At 39.6% G+C, this 17,449-nt stretch overlaps 4 protein-coding genes across 9 annotated transcripts in view; 1 reads left to right on the forward strand and 3 right to left on the reverse strand.

Annotated features, from left to right (window-relative positions):
• fmn1 (formin 1) overlaps window positions 1–3,402 on the forward strand; it is a 29,000-nt gene extending 25,598 nt beyond the window's left edge. Inside the window, exons 17-20 of one of the 2 annotated variants that reach the window (XM_086264743.1) lie at window positions 1,225–1,276; window positions 1,753–1,902; window positions 2,416–2,497; window positions 2,719–3,402. In XM_086264743.1, coding sequence (XP_086120869.1) covers window positions 1,225–1,276; window positions 1,753–1,902; window positions 2,416–2,497; window positions 2,719–2,763 — 329 coding nt within the window. In that variant the 3' untranslated portion in view covers window positions 2,764–3,402. Of the gene's footprint in view, window positions 1–1,224; window positions 1,277–1,752; window positions 1,903–2,415; window positions 2,549–2,718 lie in introns of those variants that run through there. The other variant, XM_086264742.1, reaches the window with a different exon arrangement.
• LOC147312887 (gremlin-1-like) lies at window positions 2,947–4,642 on the reverse strand. The gene has a single exon (XM_086264748.1). The coding sequence runs from the start codon at window positions 4,304–4,306 to the stop codon at window positions 3,767–3,769; it is 540 nt and encodes a 179-aa protein (XP_086120874.1). The 5' UTR covers window positions 4,307–4,642; the 3' UTR covers window positions 2,947–3,766.
• Window positions 4,643–4,708: 66 nt separating this feature from the next.
• scg5 (secretogranin V) lies at window positions 4,709–9,981 on the reverse strand. 3 transcript variants are annotated; one of them, XM_086264745.1, is made up of 6 exons: window positions 9,700–9,981; window positions 9,064–9,289; window positions 7,582–7,731; window positions 7,183–7,292; window positions 5,968–6,021; window positions 4,709–5,756 (listed from the first exon to the last, which is right to left on the reverse strand). In XM_086264745.1, the coding sequence occupies exons 1-6, from the start codon at window positions 9,769–9,771 to the stop codon at window positions 5,628–5,630; spliced, it is 741 nt and encodes a 246-aa protein (XP_086120871.1). In that variant the 5' UTR covers window positions 9,772–9,981; the 3' UTR covers window positions 4,709–5,627. The 3 variants fall into 3 exon arrangements, with proteins under 3 accessions (XP_086120871.1, XP_086120870.1, XP_086120872.1); XM_086264744.1 differs by having other exon boundaries at window positions 7,183–7,295; window positions 9,700–9,975; XM_086264746.1 differs by lacking the exon at window positions 9,700–9,981 and adding an exon at window positions 9,520–9,664 and having other exon boundaries at window positions 7,183–7,295.
• A 430-nt stretch (window positions 9,982–10,411) lies between these two features.
• Window positions 10,412–12,829, reverse strand: LOC147312889 (inactive Rho GTPase-activating protein 11B-like). Of its 3 annotated transcripts, none has more exons than XM_086263944.1 (8): window positions 12,566–12,829; window positions 12,391–12,487; window positions 11,794–11,978; window positions 11,439–11,590; window positions 11,238–11,345; window positions 10,965–11,132; window positions 10,794–10,884; window positions 10,412–10,549 (listed from the first exon to the last, which is right to left on the reverse strand). In XM_086263944.1, exons 1-8 carry the CDS (start codon window positions 12,739–12,741, stop codon window positions 10,474–10,476), a joined length of 1,053 nt encoding a protein of 350 aa, XP_086120070.1. In that variant the 5' UTR covers window positions 12,742–12,829; the 3' UTR covers window positions 10,412–10,473. The 3 variants fall into 3 exon arrangements, with proteins under 3 accessions (XP_086120070.1, XP_086120068.1, XP_086120069.1); XM_086263942.1 differs by having other exon boundaries at window positions 11,794–12,050; window positions 12,566–12,828; XM_086263943.1 differs by having other exon boundaries at window positions 10,415–10,549; window positions 10,787–10,884; window positions 11,794–12,050.
• Window positions 12,830–17,449: the final 4,620 nt, after the last annotated feature.

The following is a 17,449-nucleotide window of genomic DNA, read 5'->3' on the forward strand; positions in this document are numbered from 1 at the left end:
CTTCTTCACATTCTTAATTATCCTCAATTATTTCCCCATAACCCCTACTCATGAGCAGATTATTAGATAGCCATACTGTCGACAGACATGTAAAAGTCCCCCCAGCCCTCATAGAAAAGCAAGAGTCATTGCTTCAAAGAGATATCTTTGTACCTGTTTTCTGTTTGCTGTTGATTCTTTTTTTTTTTTTTAAAGTAATTTGTCATTCAATCAAGACATGTCTTTCCTTGCCTCTTATAAATGTAGTCTTTGTGTCTTTAGTAGCCTGAAAATTACCAATGGAGTGTCTTTGGTATTTGTATGTGAGGGAGACAGAATGAATTCAGAGTACAGCCTAGACACTCAGATAGGGATCAGACAGATTTGGCAATGGCTGAGACACACAGGCACTGGGCCTTCTATGGAGCTCTTTCACTGCAAAAAAAGTTAACTCTTATGAGCTGAGGAATTCCATGTTGTGTAAAATGTTTATAGTGACCCATTTCACGTTTGAGTATTCAGTGAATACTTAATAATTCTTCTTGTGAGCGTCATCTTTTTTCCTCTCCACCCAGTAACAAAGGTATCACAATCAAGCTTCAAAATCAGTGTCTTTAAGAGAGCCGCCTATTCAGATCATCATCTTTTGTCTATTGTCTCCCATTTGTTTTATTTGTTCTAAAACTACACCAGACAATTGGATTGCATGCAGGATCTTTTTCCAAGACTTTATCTTTTGTTCTAAGATTTGAAGTTTATCCTCCTGCATTCTCTTCCTCTTAGATAAATATAGATGTGAATTAAACCACAAGAGTTTAAAAAAAGTCTTCAAACAAGAACTGGAATTTGGGTTTTATGAGAGGGTGTGTCTTTATTTACAAATTTCATTAGTGGGTAATTTCTGTAGCTTTTTAAAATTGATTTTTTTTTTATTGTTCTGGGTCTGAAGGAGACTTCCAAAACATTACAGAGAGACAGACACAGATAACAAGTAGCCTACCTGTTATTTGACATAATGGCATAATAGCAAGAATGGCTCCATTGACTGCATAATTGGTGTTTTAAGACCAAATGGTTGTCTGGCTCCATTAGACAAGGTCATCATCATACAAGAGGATCTTATTGTGTAACTATGAATAATTAGATTCACAGACTTTCCATAAAGTTTAAAATTAATCTGTTTTTTTTTTTTTTTTGGAAAGTCTTGCAAAAACTAAACTTTTTACCGGCACACTTTTTTAACAGCACGAAAAGAGCACGCTGAAGCTTCTTATCAGATGATGACTGTACGAAAAAGGTAGGAAAATTAAGTTGTTCATTCATGTGCAGCATGCAGGTCTCTATCTGAATTTGGCTCCTAGAGCTATTTGCAGTTCATCCATTCATAATATTGTGTCTATTTTTATCACTTTCCCATTTTCCCTCCCTTTTTTTCTTTTTATTATCTTGCAACTCTTTTTTTTTTTTTTTGCCATTTTAGTTATTCCCGTTGTTTTCCATTTCTTTTAGCTACGTTGTGACTCTTTGTTATCATATCTCTTTTTGTCTTTTTTTCATGTCTATAAATATTTTCGTAGTAACAGGCCAAACATCATACCAACTAAATGGTAAAAGTCTGTTAAAGTTATAGAAGTGTAATAACAGGTATTACTGAAACAAAGTGCTGAGGAGGACAAAGCAGAGGACCTGGGTTGTGTTTTTAGATGAGAGGAGACACAAACACTAAGATAAAATAAAATTTTGATCTTGATTTTTTTAAATACTTGTTTTAAGTTTCGAGGACTTGATCCTGTACTTTGGGGTAATGCCTAAGACGGGGGAGACGGAGGTGACAGCTGGCTATTTCTTCATGCTCTGGTTTGAGTTTTCGGCCGACTTCAAGACCAGGTGGAAAAGGGAGAACAAGAATATCTCTAAAGAGAGGTAAGTAATAGCTGTGTGTGTGTATGTGTGTGTGTCACCCTTTGTAAACAGGTTCACAAAAACCACCTCAAGGGGAATCACTAAATTAAAAACTAAAGAAATATAATCCTCTAATAAAGACCTTACCGATACCCTGTGTGGGAAAACAATGTGTTTGTCTTCACTTAATTATTGCAACATAAGAATGAAACATAACAATTATATCTAATATTAGAAAACTGTTATGAATCCTTTTAGCTCTTTATTAGTCTTTTTTAACATTTAACCAATCCAACATTAATCTGACACAAAAGGCAAATATCTCTCAGTGACATCAGTAAAGGTGATATTGTTTATATATTAGCTGGCATCAGTGTTTATCCAACGTATAGGTGCATCTGTAACTGCTGGCTTAAAGAGTATTTTGCACATTTCTATTTCTCTACTTTACGTTTTGCTGCATATTTATAGAATAGCTTGGCCTCATTGTGGTTCTCTGGAGTGTTTTCATTTACTAAATGCTTCACTTTGCAGGTTAAAAGAGGCTCAGCAGTCAGTGAAGAGGATTACCGGAGAGAAGAAGGTGGAGACGAGAAAGACCAACCCCAGCAGCCTGGTAAGACTGGAATCAGTTGATTTACTGAGGAAGCAAAAAGATTTGCCTTAGATGACATTTGTGGAATTAGGCCTTAAATGTGAAAAACAGATCAACTCATACCAACTCAGGAATTCTCTTGCAAAGTTACTTTTTTAGCATTGCTGCTTTTATCGACTTAATAGAAAATCTTTTTGGAAATTTCTTCTTTTCTCAGTCCAGTCTAAATTTGCTCCCAACAGAAAGAGCGACTGCGTCAGAAAGAAGCCAGCATATCTTCAACTTAAAGAAACCAAAAAAAATTGTTTATATCCAAATCATTCTAACCACCGGATTATGTCCTCACAAAGCTGGATCCAACAGGATGTGAGCAAGGGTACCAAACATGCATGGTCCTTGAAAAATGTAGTTTATTTATTTACTTGTATTTACTTGTATTTGTTAAGTGGAAGATTTATATTATAACCATATTATAACTTGTCGTCTAACATATATTTAAGTTTTAAATATTAAAAAAAATCTTCTGTGCAATATTTAGACATAAGTAACAGCTTCAACTGTGTATAGACAGATACATTTTTGCATCAAATCTAAACTGTAAAATCAAATCTTTTACAATATTTTTCCACAAATAAAATCATTGCTCATAGAAAACTGTGATGCAATAGCTTGAATGCAGTTTTATTTACAAGTGCCATTACAATGAATGATACACAAATTATGCACAGCCATGAAATCAAGTGGCTTTTAGCAGTGCATGTATAAAAGTGTATGTCTCTAAAACCTTCAGCTCCATGTCCCACACAGTGGAAACAATGCAACCTCTGAAGTCATCTTATATTTTTGCACATCCATTAGCTTGTTGGGTTTTTTTTGTTTGTTTGTTTGTTTGGACAAATTTTGTCACTGGACTGCCGCAAACCAGCCTGCACCTCAACGGTTCGCATTGGCCTAAAACTTCCTGTCTGCAAGTGCATGTGCCAACACATCCAAGTCTGTTTACACTCACAAAACTGCAAGCGGCGACTGATAATTGGCAGATGTTTGGTCATTGTGTGGTAAAGTTGTATTTGCAGGTCAAATTATCACCTTATACAGAACGTGACACATGAATCTCCCACTTAGCAGTGTGTACTGTCTTTTAGCAGATTTAGTGGTCAACTGTCTCTCCCCCCAAGCATGTTCCTCACTTTTCTATTCCAACTTATGCGCCTTTTAAGCAAAATAGACTCTCCCTTCTATATTTTTCACAGAAGACAATATTACTGGCCAGCATGTTTTAGTTTGTGGCTAATCCATATCGATAGTAGTGCAGCGGCACAGCTTTACGCGCTGGACTCGTTTCCTCTTAGTGCTGGGCGTCTGTCCCGGACAGAGGAGGGTGTATGTGACGGTGCTGAAGGCTTTGGGTTTGCAGGCCGAACAGGAGCGAAAGGCGTTTCCGTCCTGGTACTTGTTCCGCGGGATGTAAAAGGAGTTGCACTGTCCGTAGCAAAACCTGTTAATGATGGTGCGGCGAAGGCAGCCCTCCTCCTCTATGGTCTGCTTGAGCGGCTGTGTCTTACACCAGTCCAGCCGCAGGTATCTACGCTCAGTGACGTGCAGCGCTTCCTGGCTGGACTCCGGCACTTCGTATGTTGAGGTTACTGGCCCCGTTGCGCGAGAAATTAATCCAATAAGAGGGGGCTGTACACACGTCGACGATTCATTCGGGCTGTGTTTGTTTGGCTGTGGAAACGCGCTTTGAAAGCTCTGAGCTTTCGTATTATTCAGCGGGGTGAGTAGCAGTGCCAAAACGACTGCAAAGCTCTGCACTGAATGTGTCTGCATCGTTGAACCTGAAAGGAAAACGGAACAAAAGTTAAGTCCTCGATGGAAAGGAATTTACGCACAACTTTTACGCACACATAAAGCACCATAGAAGCAAGCAGTGGATAATTTTATACACAAGTTATATATATATATTATACACATTTCAGAACCAATATCTGTTAAGTGGAGTTACCTGTTTTTTTGGTTTGTTTTTTTTTTTTTAACTCCTAGCGTGAAAACAATTATCCAGTCAGCATGCGTGTCTTCTAGAGGTCCGCCGTCCTCAGTTGTGGTTTTATGGATTACACAGTGAGGAGATATCCAATTTTGAGTTTCTCCAGAACACGCCCCCAAACCCATATCCACTCCATCCTGCCTGTCTGTGAATGCAAATCAAAATCCTCTTCCAAACTTTGTTGATGCAGATAAACAGTTTATTTGATTTAACAGAACACAACCATTTAGACAAGATGAAGCAACCCAGTGAATAAATACTGAACATGCTATAGTGAAGTATTGCACCATCATCCTTTGAATGGCAAAGTAAGACTTTTACCAGAATTACTGGCAAGTATTTGATTGGAAATAGAAATACACTTCTTACACAAGACACCAAAGTAATTCGTCACATACAAAATGAATTTGTATTAATAAACCAATCTCTGTACATCCAAGAAAAACTTTGATATAACATTCGTTCAGATCAATATATATTTATACAAAGTATTGTTATGATAGAGGGATAGATATACTGTACACTGTCAGATCAGTATTTACCAGCATATATTCTATTATTTTTGGGTTGATTTAGGGTTAATTCTCTGGCAATGTGGTAGTGTGTTACATCTCTTAAAAATAAGAAAAGAAGCAAACAGTTGGTATAAATGAACTGAGATCTCCTTTTCCCCCTATAAAGAGCCCAGATCTTCAGTGTTTTAATAAATACAGTATGACAGATATCATGGCAGGCTGATCTTTTTTCATTCCTATATCTCACTTGTGAGTATTTCTGCTAAGAGACAGAGTTGTTTCAGGGAAAACCTATTTTATTGCCAAGGCAAGATTTCAAACTACCAACCAAAAATAGCTTTTCAATCTTTAAAAAAAGAAAAGAACAAGGTCCATTGTAATTGCTGTTTGCAAAGCTCTGAGATCAAGAAATAAACATTTTTTTAAAACCAAAAGACAACTTGACAGATCCCATGTTTTTGCAATACAATCAAACAAAGCATTTACAAAACACACACAAAGACCCACTGACTGTTAACCAAAATGCTTAAATTATTAAAACCTTTTATCTGACAGTATGTTGTAATATTGCAGTGGGTATTGCAGGAGTTTAGGTTGTGGATTTGCTGGCAGCGGGGACAGAAGGTCCGTCTTCCTCCTCTTCCTCTGAGAAGTGAGGAACTGATTTTTTGGCAACGACATTGTCCAACCTCTGGCCCAATAAATATGGGTTGACACTCTGTGGACACAAGCATAAAACTGTTTGTACACAAACTTATAAACATGTCTATAAGTTGCATGCATCTGATTAAATTCAACAGAAATTCAAAGTGTGACTCTTGGCTTAACTCCCACCAGGGGTTAAACTCAGTGCAGAGTGCTCAGTTTTGTGATTTCTCAGACACAATCCCACACAGGAAAAGCAAAAAGACAACCAAGAAATAGTATACCCGTTTTCTTCTCTTTGGTCCACCCTTCAGTTTTTGGTACAAAAGTTCCTTGTTCTGAAAACAAAAGAATAAAAAAGCAGATTTCAGATCTAAAATCATGTATTCATTTGTTACGCTCAACAAATTGTTTGAATGCTCCTTTTAGGGAATAAAAACAGTGTTCTCAGTGGGTAACTTCCTCAGACCAGACATATCAGAGGACAAACTGGGAAATGGATCCATGCTAATTACAAGAAACTTTTATCTGATCTTTCAAATAACAGAAGTCTTGACTTTTTGTTTCTGCGGTTAGAAATGCAGCAGAACCCCAGAATCCACAAGTATGAGTACTGTTGCAATGTTGCCATCTCCGATGGCAAAAAATGGCTTATATAAGCCTCTTTTGGCAAACAGCTGACACTGATGGCCTTTTTCTGACCTTGGAAAATTGACATGAACCTCAAATGGTAAAAAAGCAAATATGGTCCAAATACCTCAAATTAATTAGAAGCCATGTTTGGCAGGTAAGATGATGCAGTTGGCAATCTGTAGTCTGTACTTTACCTTAAAGTGGCCCATGTGGTTAATAGTGAATAACACCCAAATATGTGAAGCAATATGGAAAAAGCTGACTGAGAATTCCAGCTGCGCACAAAGAAATGCCAAGTGATGATTCAATCAAGAGGGCTTTCCATTATTTCCAATCTTTGTTATTTTAACGTAACTGTCTGCAGTATCTACCAAAACTAAAACTGGGAAAATATTTGATTTTGCAAGTTTGCACCTTACAAAGAAATGAATAGCTTCTCGTTTTTATGGTAGTTTGATTTTAATGCATCCAACCTGGCCCGTGGAGATGTGGATTGCGATCGATTAATGATTGCTTGAAAACCTCGAGGGGTTTCTCTGTATTGTTGTACCGTCTTGACCTTACAATATAAAGCACCTTGAGGCAACTGTTGTTGTGATTTGCTCCTGATCATGATGACTCTGGTGTTCCAAATGCACATTTATTTGATCTCCTGCTGAAAAATATTTATGCAGTATTACTACTTTGTTGCTTTACTCTCTTTCATTTCATTATGAGGTAAATCTTTCTGTGTTCTGGACTTCTTCTGGCTATCAAATAATCTGAGACTCTGGGCAGTAGAATAAATTAAAATCAATAAATCAAAATAAACCAAGTAATTAGTCCATAATTAAATTAATCGATTCCTGAGGTCCTGTTTTACTCACCCACTTTGCCAGGGCAGGGTAATCATGTTCTGGGTCAAACAGGTGCTGGTGTTTTTGAAACTCTCTGCTGAACTCAGCTGTGTCAGGAGCATTTTCCAAACATCCATCTGCTGCTGTGTATGCAATAAATAGGTAGCAGAGAGGGAGTCACTTTTTTCTGTTCATTAGGCAAGCCATGTGTGTTCTGGAAAAGGCTAGCAGTGAATCAGAAAGCGATTAATGCACTTATTTATGTCATTACTTCCTTAAAGGCCAAAAAGAAGATGGAAAAACTATGCATATTCTTAAAAACAGCATTAATAGCAACATTTTCCATTAGCCCCATAAAAGGCCTGTGTTGATTCTGCAGAAATGAGTGTTTTTTTTTAAAAATACTCTGCACAGGGGAAGAATTCCTACCTGTCTTTCCCAGGGGACAGGGGTTTGGTGGGTCTGGGTAGCTGTGGTCATCACTGAAATCTTTGGGAACATTGTCCCCTGTGAGCTCTGCCACAATGTTGGGGATGTTTCCATAGGGGCCTAGATGCTGCAGTCCCTCATGGGCACCACCTGGTGGGCAAATCAGACACTACAGTCTCCACAAAATCATAAATGCAGCGTTACATGTCTTCCAAGTCCAAATAGCTTTGTTTACCGGGGGGGCAGCACAGAACTGTGGTCCCCCTTCCTTTCATGATCCAAATCTTTCGTACATTTTTGATTGCTTTTGAATGAATAACTGAGCTGTCATCACGATAGCAGGCAAGGAACTGTTCATATAATGTTGTATTATCAACTCTTGTATTATTCTAGGGTCTATACCTTACACAATAAAGTGCCTTGAGGGAACAGTTGTTGTGATTTGGCACCATATAAATAAAATTGAATTGAACTGAATAAGATTGTTAATAAAAATCTATGATGTGCCTGTAAGTCTGCACAGTTTGAAATCTCCACACATTTTAAACATTTATTTCTCAACATACGGTAGTCTTTATCGCATCATCTTGCTCAGCGTCTGCTACACAGAATGAAGCATACAGGATCAAGATTAGCCTCTTAACTTGCTTGCAGCCTAATACTGTTCTTAGTCTTTTTAGTACTCAACTATATCAGCGGTCAGAGGTCAAGGCAAACCATAATAACTGTGAATGTGATTATACTGATAACTGTGAGCAATTATAAACATAAAGCAAGTTTACAATTAACCTTATATGATATTATGGCCATTTTTTGTTAGTGTTCTTTTAATGTCATCAGAAAGAAAAGACTGATGGTTTTGCAGATTGTTTTTTAATTGTGCTAAGTTGTGGTGGGTTATTTCATAGACACAGAGTCACATCTGACACCACTTTACTGCCTTAAACAACTACTGATAGCTAAACCATTCATAGACTCGTCTCTCTTTTTGTTAACAGCTCACTGAGTGCGTGTCCTCTCCCTCTCCACTTCTTCCTTCTTGTCCATTAGCTACCACTTTGATAGAATAAATTAGCTGTAGAGTATGGTGTGGACTAAACCACTTGGCTTCATTTGTAAAGGGTGAAAAACTGCAAATAAAAACAAACTTTTAATTTTAGGCTTTGCAAGGATCCCTCCTGCCACTTTTCCAGCTATGATGGCCCTAATGTTTATATCCGTTGGGTTTAAGCATTCAGTATTTTTCTGGTCTCAAGGGGATATGAAAATCTGTTACCCATTTTACCCATCCATAAGTCAATATTTCAGGTTATCTGAAAATTTCAAGATTTCCTCAAGTTTAGATTTTATTAGATTTTATCCACAAGATGAAAATTTGAAGAAAAAAATAAAAAATACAGAGTTAAGACAGATGAAGTGGTGGGGAATATTGCCTCCAATATTCTTAAACTAGAAGATCCTTCATAAATCTCTATAACATACCCTGTATGCTCTGAGGCCCAACAATGTTGGTAGCCTGGTGTGCAGGATACTCCACCCTGGGCCGAGCAATGCCGAGCTGCTCCATGACACCGTGCAGGAGGCGCTGGATGTCGGCCTCAGACACCTGGTCAGCCGTACGGGGACTGCGGGCTGGAGCTCTGCCGAGCTGTAGGCACAGCAGGAGGCTGAGTAACGATAACCGCACCGCCGAGCCCATTTTCGTTATCTACAGGGAGAAACACACACACACACACACACACACACAGTAGCTCACAGATGTTTATTCGTGTGCAAACACGGATGAATTTCCTGTTATAAACATATACGCAATTATTTGTGGATAAAGATCCATAATACGACAAAATCGCCTGAATTGAATGTCATTGTGGGCAAAACAAACAAAAACAAGGCATCATGTGGTCCGTAAAATGAATAAATCTTTGATGCGCCACTTACTCTGTAAACAGAGTCATTAAGGCCGTTGTGAAAAGCCTATAAATAGCTCCCCATCAACCAAAAACGGCTTCACTTATAATGAAACTCAATATAAACATGTAATTACATAGATTTTTATTTATTGTTGTTACAAAGGAATCGCGAAGGATCAAAAATCAGATTTCTGCATTTTCCCCTTACCTTGTTTGCGTTTAAGGAGGGAGACCTGCTGAGGGAGACCTCCGTCAAGTCGTCCACAAAGAAAACGCACATTTCCGGATCTTCAAAATAAAGCTTTACAAACGCGGAGGAACAAAAAGCCAAACACAGATTTTCGTCTAAATTCACTCTGTCCCAAGTTGATTCACCAGCGTTCTGCGCATTATTCGTTTATGGGCAGCGTTTGGTGAAAATTTTTTATTTTCCGTCTCGTTTTGTTTTGAAGAGTTGATTTCTGATGTCTTCATACGTGTACATTTTACAACCTTGCATCCGTCTCGTTTCACGGTTCAGATGCAGTTGCCAGGAAACAGCAAATCCACTTTTCCCATTGGCTATGACAAAGTGCCATTTACTCTTCGGGAGCGCTACACTGACGCTACAAATCCGAGCCCAAATGCATTTTTCCCCATTTAGTAGTGGCTACTCCGTTTTCCATGTTCTTATATTTCAGAATAATTTCTTTTTTAACAATAAAGAAAGGAAATGGGACTCCTCAAAACTGGGTTTGGCTATAATACACAGAAAATTTAATAAAATTGACTTTAGGAAAGGAGAGAGACTAAAAATATATCTTTATTTAATGAAAAATGTATGGGAAAGCCGTACATACATTGTTCAGTCTCTTGTTACATAAATACAGTTAAAAAAAACAACTAAAACAAATCATAAAACATAGCTTCCCCCCCCCCCCAAACCACTCTTGTCAACCTCCTGGTTGATCAGAGGTCTTGACTTTAGGGAAACAAGCATGAATTATAGTGACGAGCGTCTTCTCCAAAGCATGAGCTTTAGTTTTCCTGCAGGAGAGCCATCGACACCTCTGGTGAACCTGATGATGATCCATATGTAAAGCACAGAGGCACATTGAACAAATACACAGCAGACAGTGCGCATTTGGCCAAAGCCGATAAGCACCATGGTTTATTCTACAGTTAACATTTGCTTTACTTGAAGCGGCTCCTTGAAACCAAATGCTGAAACCAAGTAGCATCAACTCTAAGCCTTAGCTCTCTAATTTGTCACTGATGTTAGAGTGAACACTGAAGTTAAATTTATAAACCTTTACCGTTTACCTTTTTAGACCATCTTGTGGCATCTTGTTTAACTTTTTTTCAGCTGCAATGACATCATCCAACAAAGCTGCTGCAGGCCTGAAGCTTTGATCTAGAAACGGTTTTTAGATTAGACTGCACAAATAAAATATTCTCACACATTCCAGTCTGATTCTTTCGCCATATAATTACCTGCTGAAGGCATGTAGGTCCTGAACAAAAGGATGTTGGGGAAAGAATCCAGGCCAAGGCTTCTCCTCAGCGTTGGTCTGTCTCCTGATGTGGACCCGTGGCTCTGCTCTGGTGGCCTGAGCTTCGACCCTCCCTGAATCAAGGGCACCGTCTTTACAGAGCGCATTCCTGCATGTGTTTGAGAAATTTAAGCTCGAGAATTCAAATAGTAAAAACTGGTTAAACATAATTTGAACGGAGTGATTTGCTCAGTAACTTCTGTGGTCTTTTTACCTTTGAAACTGTGCCGCTTTTTACTTCTACTTTTGGAGCCAACATCTTTCACAAAATGGAAGTTCATCAGATATTCCATACTATCGATTACAGTTTTGGGAATCACACCTATTGTCATACAGATTAAAACATTGGATATAAAGCATTGCATATAAAGCCACTTGAAATTTTTTTATCAACACCAAATAACTGGTCTTTTACCAAATAAATGAGGATTTTCAATGAAGGTGCGCAGAACAAGAACTCTGAGCTCAAGCCGTCCTTCAGACATCTCTGTCGTGTTTGGCGGGGGTAATAGACATGGAGCGAAGACTATAGCCAGGTTGGAGCTGGTCATCAAGTTCTCGCTGCATCTGACAGCAGTACATACAGTGAAAAAAAACAATATCAGGTCTCCTGAACTATCATGTTGTTTCCATCTGAAGCACACAACCTGGGGCAGAACCAGCTTTGACAGAAACACTTGTTTCCTAGACAAAAATGACTTTAAATCGGCACTTTGTGTATGCGACTAATTTCTGCTAACGTTTAATTAAAAAAAAAAATCCTTTCATACCGCTGGGAAACTTTTGCCAAGTAGTCGAACATGTAATGCAGACAGGAGGCGTTTCTTGCAGGAAGGAGACAGGACAGCAGCTGGAGGGCTGCCATCCTGTCCTGTAGGTTGGGCAGAGACTGAGCTTTGAGCATAGCTGCATGAAGCTCCGAGGGAAACAGCGGCTCTGGCAGCTCCCTGCAAAACTGTTTGATCAGAGTGGCCACATCATAGGGGAGGGCAGTGGACAGACAACTCTCTCCTCGATTCAGTTTGGCCTAAACCAGACACAACAAGAGCAAAAAAAAAAAAAAAAAAGAGCATATCTGCATGTAGTGTTGTTGTAGTAGTTTGTCTAGCTATAACCAGATTAAACTGTTTAATAGATATAATTAACATTAGAAACACCCATTCAGTTTCAACAAACATCCTTTTTGAAGGATTCGTAAAACTATTTTATTTGCCTGCATTTGTACCCTACAAACATGTGGCAACTACTGCAAATGTAGAAGTGTAGGTGACAGGTCAGTAAAGTGACTTAAACCACTAGATGGCACTATTGCTCCAGAAAATATTGTGGAACTAAGACTTAAAACAAACAAACATTGAGACTCTTACCCTGAGAGTCTTAATACGAGCAAGACAGCCTGGTTTTCTGAAAAGGCCCACAGTCCCACCACGCTCCAGAAGGAAAGAACAAGCGTCCACCAAAAAGCTGGGACACAAATTATTAAGCAAAGTTTTAGAAGTGTTCCTCCCAAGTTACATTTAATGATTTCCCTTTCCCACTCACCAAGGTACAAGCCCAAATTCAGGAATGTAACACCTGGGCAAATTTTCCAGAGGAACACCAAAGATCTTTGAACCGCTGATCATCAGTCTCTCCCTTTTCTTCTCAAGACTCTTGATAGAGATCCCATAAAGGACTTGAAGGTGGAACCGAATGACATTGCTGTCTGTAAGCTTCATGATTTGACCGGAAGCAAAGAAAAACCTAAGCACATTAACGGCCTTTCACCGTGGTACCACAATCTCTGCAAACTCAGTAATGAGTAAAGGAGGTGGGCTTTATTATTCTAATCCGTATCACCTGCCACACAGGAAGTGAGCGCTGAAGGGAAAGTGATGCATTCAGGAGTGGTGTAAAACGTGAGTCACTTTAGATTGCTATTGAAACACTTTTACAGTAATTCTTTTTTTCCGGAAGTGGGTGTTTCAGTTTCACAACATCTTTATATCAGCAGTGTTTCAGCAGTATTTCCCCACATGTACGACAAACATTTGTAGAAGTGCAGAAGACTGTAAAGTTGTAGCCAAATACTGTTTGAGATCTTTCAGTATTGATCGCAGTGATACTAATAAATGCTAGTGTGAATGCACTTGTTTGAACATACTTGAGTGCCAGCTCCCAAATCTAGAACTGATTAAATGCATTTTTACTGAAAACATACCAGCACTGGGGCCGATAAAGTCATCACCACAAAATTACTGCCTAAATGTTGGAACCGCTGACATCAGTGGCTGTGCAAGACATTTATGATTATTCACAGATGTAGCCTACAAATTCCTCATTCCCAGAATTTTCTTTTGCTGGAAATTATACCACCTTATACTACATAATGTGGGTTTGGCTCTTAAAAGGCCAGTAGCTTAACAGAAGCAGCATACTGATGGCGTTGTAGCCAAGATGTTATTTAGTTGGTGGGTTGTGGGAGTGCAACTAACAAAAAAAGTGATTCGAAAGCATTAATGTTTGTCGTTAAAGGGTTCAAACTCCCACTATCATCTTTCTGAAGTATGCTGCAATTAGACTGAAGCTTTTTAGGGCCCGAGCACTGAGAGTGCGAAGGCCCTATTGTATCTGCTCCGTTTCTTCTTCTTCTTCTTGTTCTTCTTATTATTTTTCTTATTCTTATTCTTATTATTCTTATTCTTATTCTTATTCTTATTCTTATTCTTATTCTTATTCTTCTTATTCTTAATATTATTATTATTATTATTCAGGCAAAACAAGGGCCTTGTTGAGGGCCTAAACATGCCCAAAAACTCATGAAATTTTGCACACATGCCAGGTCTGGTGAAAAATTTTGTATTTTAATGGTTTTACATATGGGCATGTGAAAATGGCTCTGTATTCGCCACCTATGCCTTGTAAAATACAGCCCTATGACCACATCGTTTGAGCTACATGTATGAAATCTGGCACACATGTGTACCATGCCAAGACAAACAAAAAAGTCTGTGGGCCCATTGAGGCAAACCCAACAGGAAGTCCGCAATTTAGAAGTGAAGGTGACATTTTGACTCTAATTTTGCCATTTCCATGCCTCAAACTTTTTCAAATTCCTCCTTGGGATTTGGTCGTATAAGCTTCATCTTTGGTCAGTGTCAACCACACACCTGGGCCATGTTAAATTGCAGAGCCACGGCGAATTTCGATGACTCGCCATGAAAATCGTATTGCCTCTCATTCTGTCATACATTGTCCAATCTGGGCCAAAGAGCACACATATGATAAGGCTCCAGCCCTGAACATATTTCAACTGCCATATTTGACATCAAGGACAGCGCCACCTAGTGGGAACAGGAAATGTCATGTTTTACACTTTGGGGTACAGTATAGTGATGGGTGACATCTGCAGCCTCAAATTTCTCCAGGAAAGCCTTAAGGAGTTGGTCTTGGGTTACAGTGAAAACTGTGAGTTTTCGCAGAAGGGTGTGACCCCGAAAGCATGGCGAACTTTGATGTCTCGCCATGAAGAAACAAATTAGTATAACTCAATGAAATCCAGTCTGATCAGTACCAGACTTTACAGGCGTGATGTCAGGGCCGACCTGAACAGATTGATGTGCCCATTGTCAGGAATACGCAGAACGCCACCTAGTGGCAACAGGAAATGTCATGTCTTTCACTTTGTTGTACTGATTTCCACAGGTTCATCGTGGCCACCTCAAAAGCGGTGAATATCACCATCAGTCCCTCATGATGCTTCAGTGCGAAAATTGTGACTTTAAACTAAACGGCGCACCCTGGTGGCAACGCGGTTCACCATGAAAGATGAAGTGGCTTTTGAGGGGCTTGGAAAGTTTAAAAAGTCTTGAAATTTCAAAGCATCAGCCCCTGCTCTGTGTTTTATCTATGAGTCTGAAACCTGTTAAGCTTATGGAAGATATTAAGATGTACAAAAATGTCTCTTGGAGCAATATGCCAAATCCAACAGGAAGTCAGCCATTTTAAAATTAATGTGTAATTTTAGCGACATTTTCCCCTCTTTTCAGGCACTGTACTTTGATGAACTCCTCCAAGGGATTTCATCAGATTGGACCGATCTGCAGTGCGTGGCATCTAAAGACCTTTGTGATGTTAAATTGCAAAGCTTTTTACATTCAGGGAAACGGGGTCGTCATGGCGGCATGTGGAGTCTTCAGTCACCAATTCTGAATCATAACTAACATTAAAAACATGTTTAAGAAGGAAAGAGAGCAAATAAATCTGATTAACATCTGATCTTTGTGTTTTTTGTTCAATATCAGCATGACCTGTGTATACATACACAAACTTTATTAAAAGAGATAACATGACGTGTTTCCATCATGTAGTAATTGTTAGGTTTAAATGTACCAGAACAGTTAGACACTGTGAAACACATACAGTCTTCAAAATGTTTGATTAATATTTTTATTGTGAATATTAATCAAGATTAAAGTAACAGTGTGCAAAATCTCAACACTAGATGTCAGTACATAGCAGACTGCATTCAACCGATTTCTGTTTTCGTACCCCTCCTAGTTCAAATACACAATCCCAACTAAGGTGGCTTCCATTTATCTGTAGTGAGTGTGTGCTGTCAGTCCGCTGTTTAGCCATTAACTTTGTCATGAGTTCAGGTTCCAGTGCTTTCACCCATTCAGTCAGCCACTCATCTTCTTTTTTATTTTTATTTTTATTATTATTTTTTTTTCTGCCTGTCCCGTTTGGTTCTTTTGCCATCAAAATTATTGTCTAAAGGCGAAGAAAGATGCCCAACGGATTTACTTTACCAAATTGACCATCCCAGCCTTGCCATAATGGTCTATTTTTTATTCACCTTTTATTGTTTATTTTATTTATTTTTTATTTTCACTTGCTAGATACGGAACAGACTTGAATGAGGAAAATAAAAGGGAGAAAGGAAGAGGGGGGAGAAAAACAGCGGAGAAGAGGGATGGGGATAAAGGGCAAAAAAACAAAAACCAACTAAATAAGCAGACAAAAAAAATACATATATCAATCACCTGGATCACCTGTTGAGAAAGAAAAAAGAAAACAAGCAGAAGAAAACGAGAGCAACATAATAAACAACATCACGATGATATATGGGAATATAACTGTAAATACTAAATGTTAAACTGTATTGTGCACGTAATATCGACAGCGCACAGTGCGCTTTGAGGTAGGAGCCAAAAATGGTAAATGGTAAATGGCCTGCATTTGTATAGCGCTTTTCTAGTCCCTAAGGACCCCAAAGCGCTTCACACTACATTCAGTCATTCACCCATTCACACACACATTCACACACTGGCGATGGCAAGCTACATTGTAGCCACAACTGCCCTGGGGCGCACTGACAGAGGGTGTAGTTTGTGTGTGTGAGCACCCGTGTGTACACCTGTGAGCATGGACCCGCTTGTTTTTAAAAGGTTCCTTCATTTAATGATCTGCTAGAGGGTGTGGGGAGCCACAGCCCCGTCCACCAGGGCATGAAGCAGGTATGGAGGAGATCAAAACTCCAAACATCCAGAGGCCCCCAGAACACAAGAGACCAAGGAAGACCAACAGAGGGGCAGCCACGCCACTATCCCAGAAAGAGCTGAGGAGAGCCCCAGATGAGGGGTCACTCAGCAGCCGCGGAGCAGAAGCCAGGGGGGGTTGCAGTGACGTGCCCGTGCGCTCCGCCGGCAGCCAGCTGCGCCAGAGGGACCGATCCAAGGGCTGAGAGGCAGAGGGCACCCCACCCTCAATTCAATTCAATTCAATTCAATTTTATTTATATAGCGCCAAATCACAACAAAAGTCGCCTCAAGGCGCGAAGTGGCCCGAGCGAGCCCCAGGCTCCAGGCCCCGATAAGCAGCCACCAAGGAGTGAGCTGGTGTGTACCTGGACGCCCATCCCCGGACACAAAGAACCAATGCACCGATGTCTGAGGGTGTCTGCCACTTGCAGGGGAAGTGGTGGGGGGAGATACAGTGGGGCAAAAAAGTATTTAGTCAGCCACCGATTGTGCAAGTTCCCCCACTTAAAATGATGACAGAGGTCAGTAATTTGCACCAGAGGTACACTTCAACCGTGAGAGACAGAATGTGAAAAAAAAATCCATGAATCCACATGGTAGGATTTGTAAAGAATTTATTCGTAAATCAGGGTGGAAAATAAGTATTTGGTCAATAACAAAAATACAACTCAATACTTTGTAACATAACCTTTGTTGGCAATAACAGAGGTCAAACGTTTACTATAGGTCTTTACCAGGTTTGCACACACAGTAGCTGGTATTTTGGCCCATTCCTCCATGCAGATCTTCTCGAGAGCAGTGATGTTTTGGGGCTGTCGCCGAGCAACACGGACTTTCAACTCCCACCACAGATTTTCTATGGGGTTGAGGTCTGGAGACTGGCTAGGCCACTCCAGGACTTTCA

The sequence above is a fragment of the Aulonocara sp. 'chitande type north' Nkhata Bay genome, linkage group LG15 (genome assembly GCF_057382095.1).
Source record: "Aulonocara sp. 'chitande type north' Nkhata Bay isolate Kocher_YH1m ecotype deep benthic linkage group LG15, A_spYH_male_GT1.1, whole genome shotgun sequence".
In the NCBI taxonomy this organism is placed as follows: Eukaryota; Metazoa; Chordata; class Actinopteri; order Cichliformes; family Cichlidae; genus Aulonocara; species Aulonocara sp. 'chitande type north' Nkhata Bay.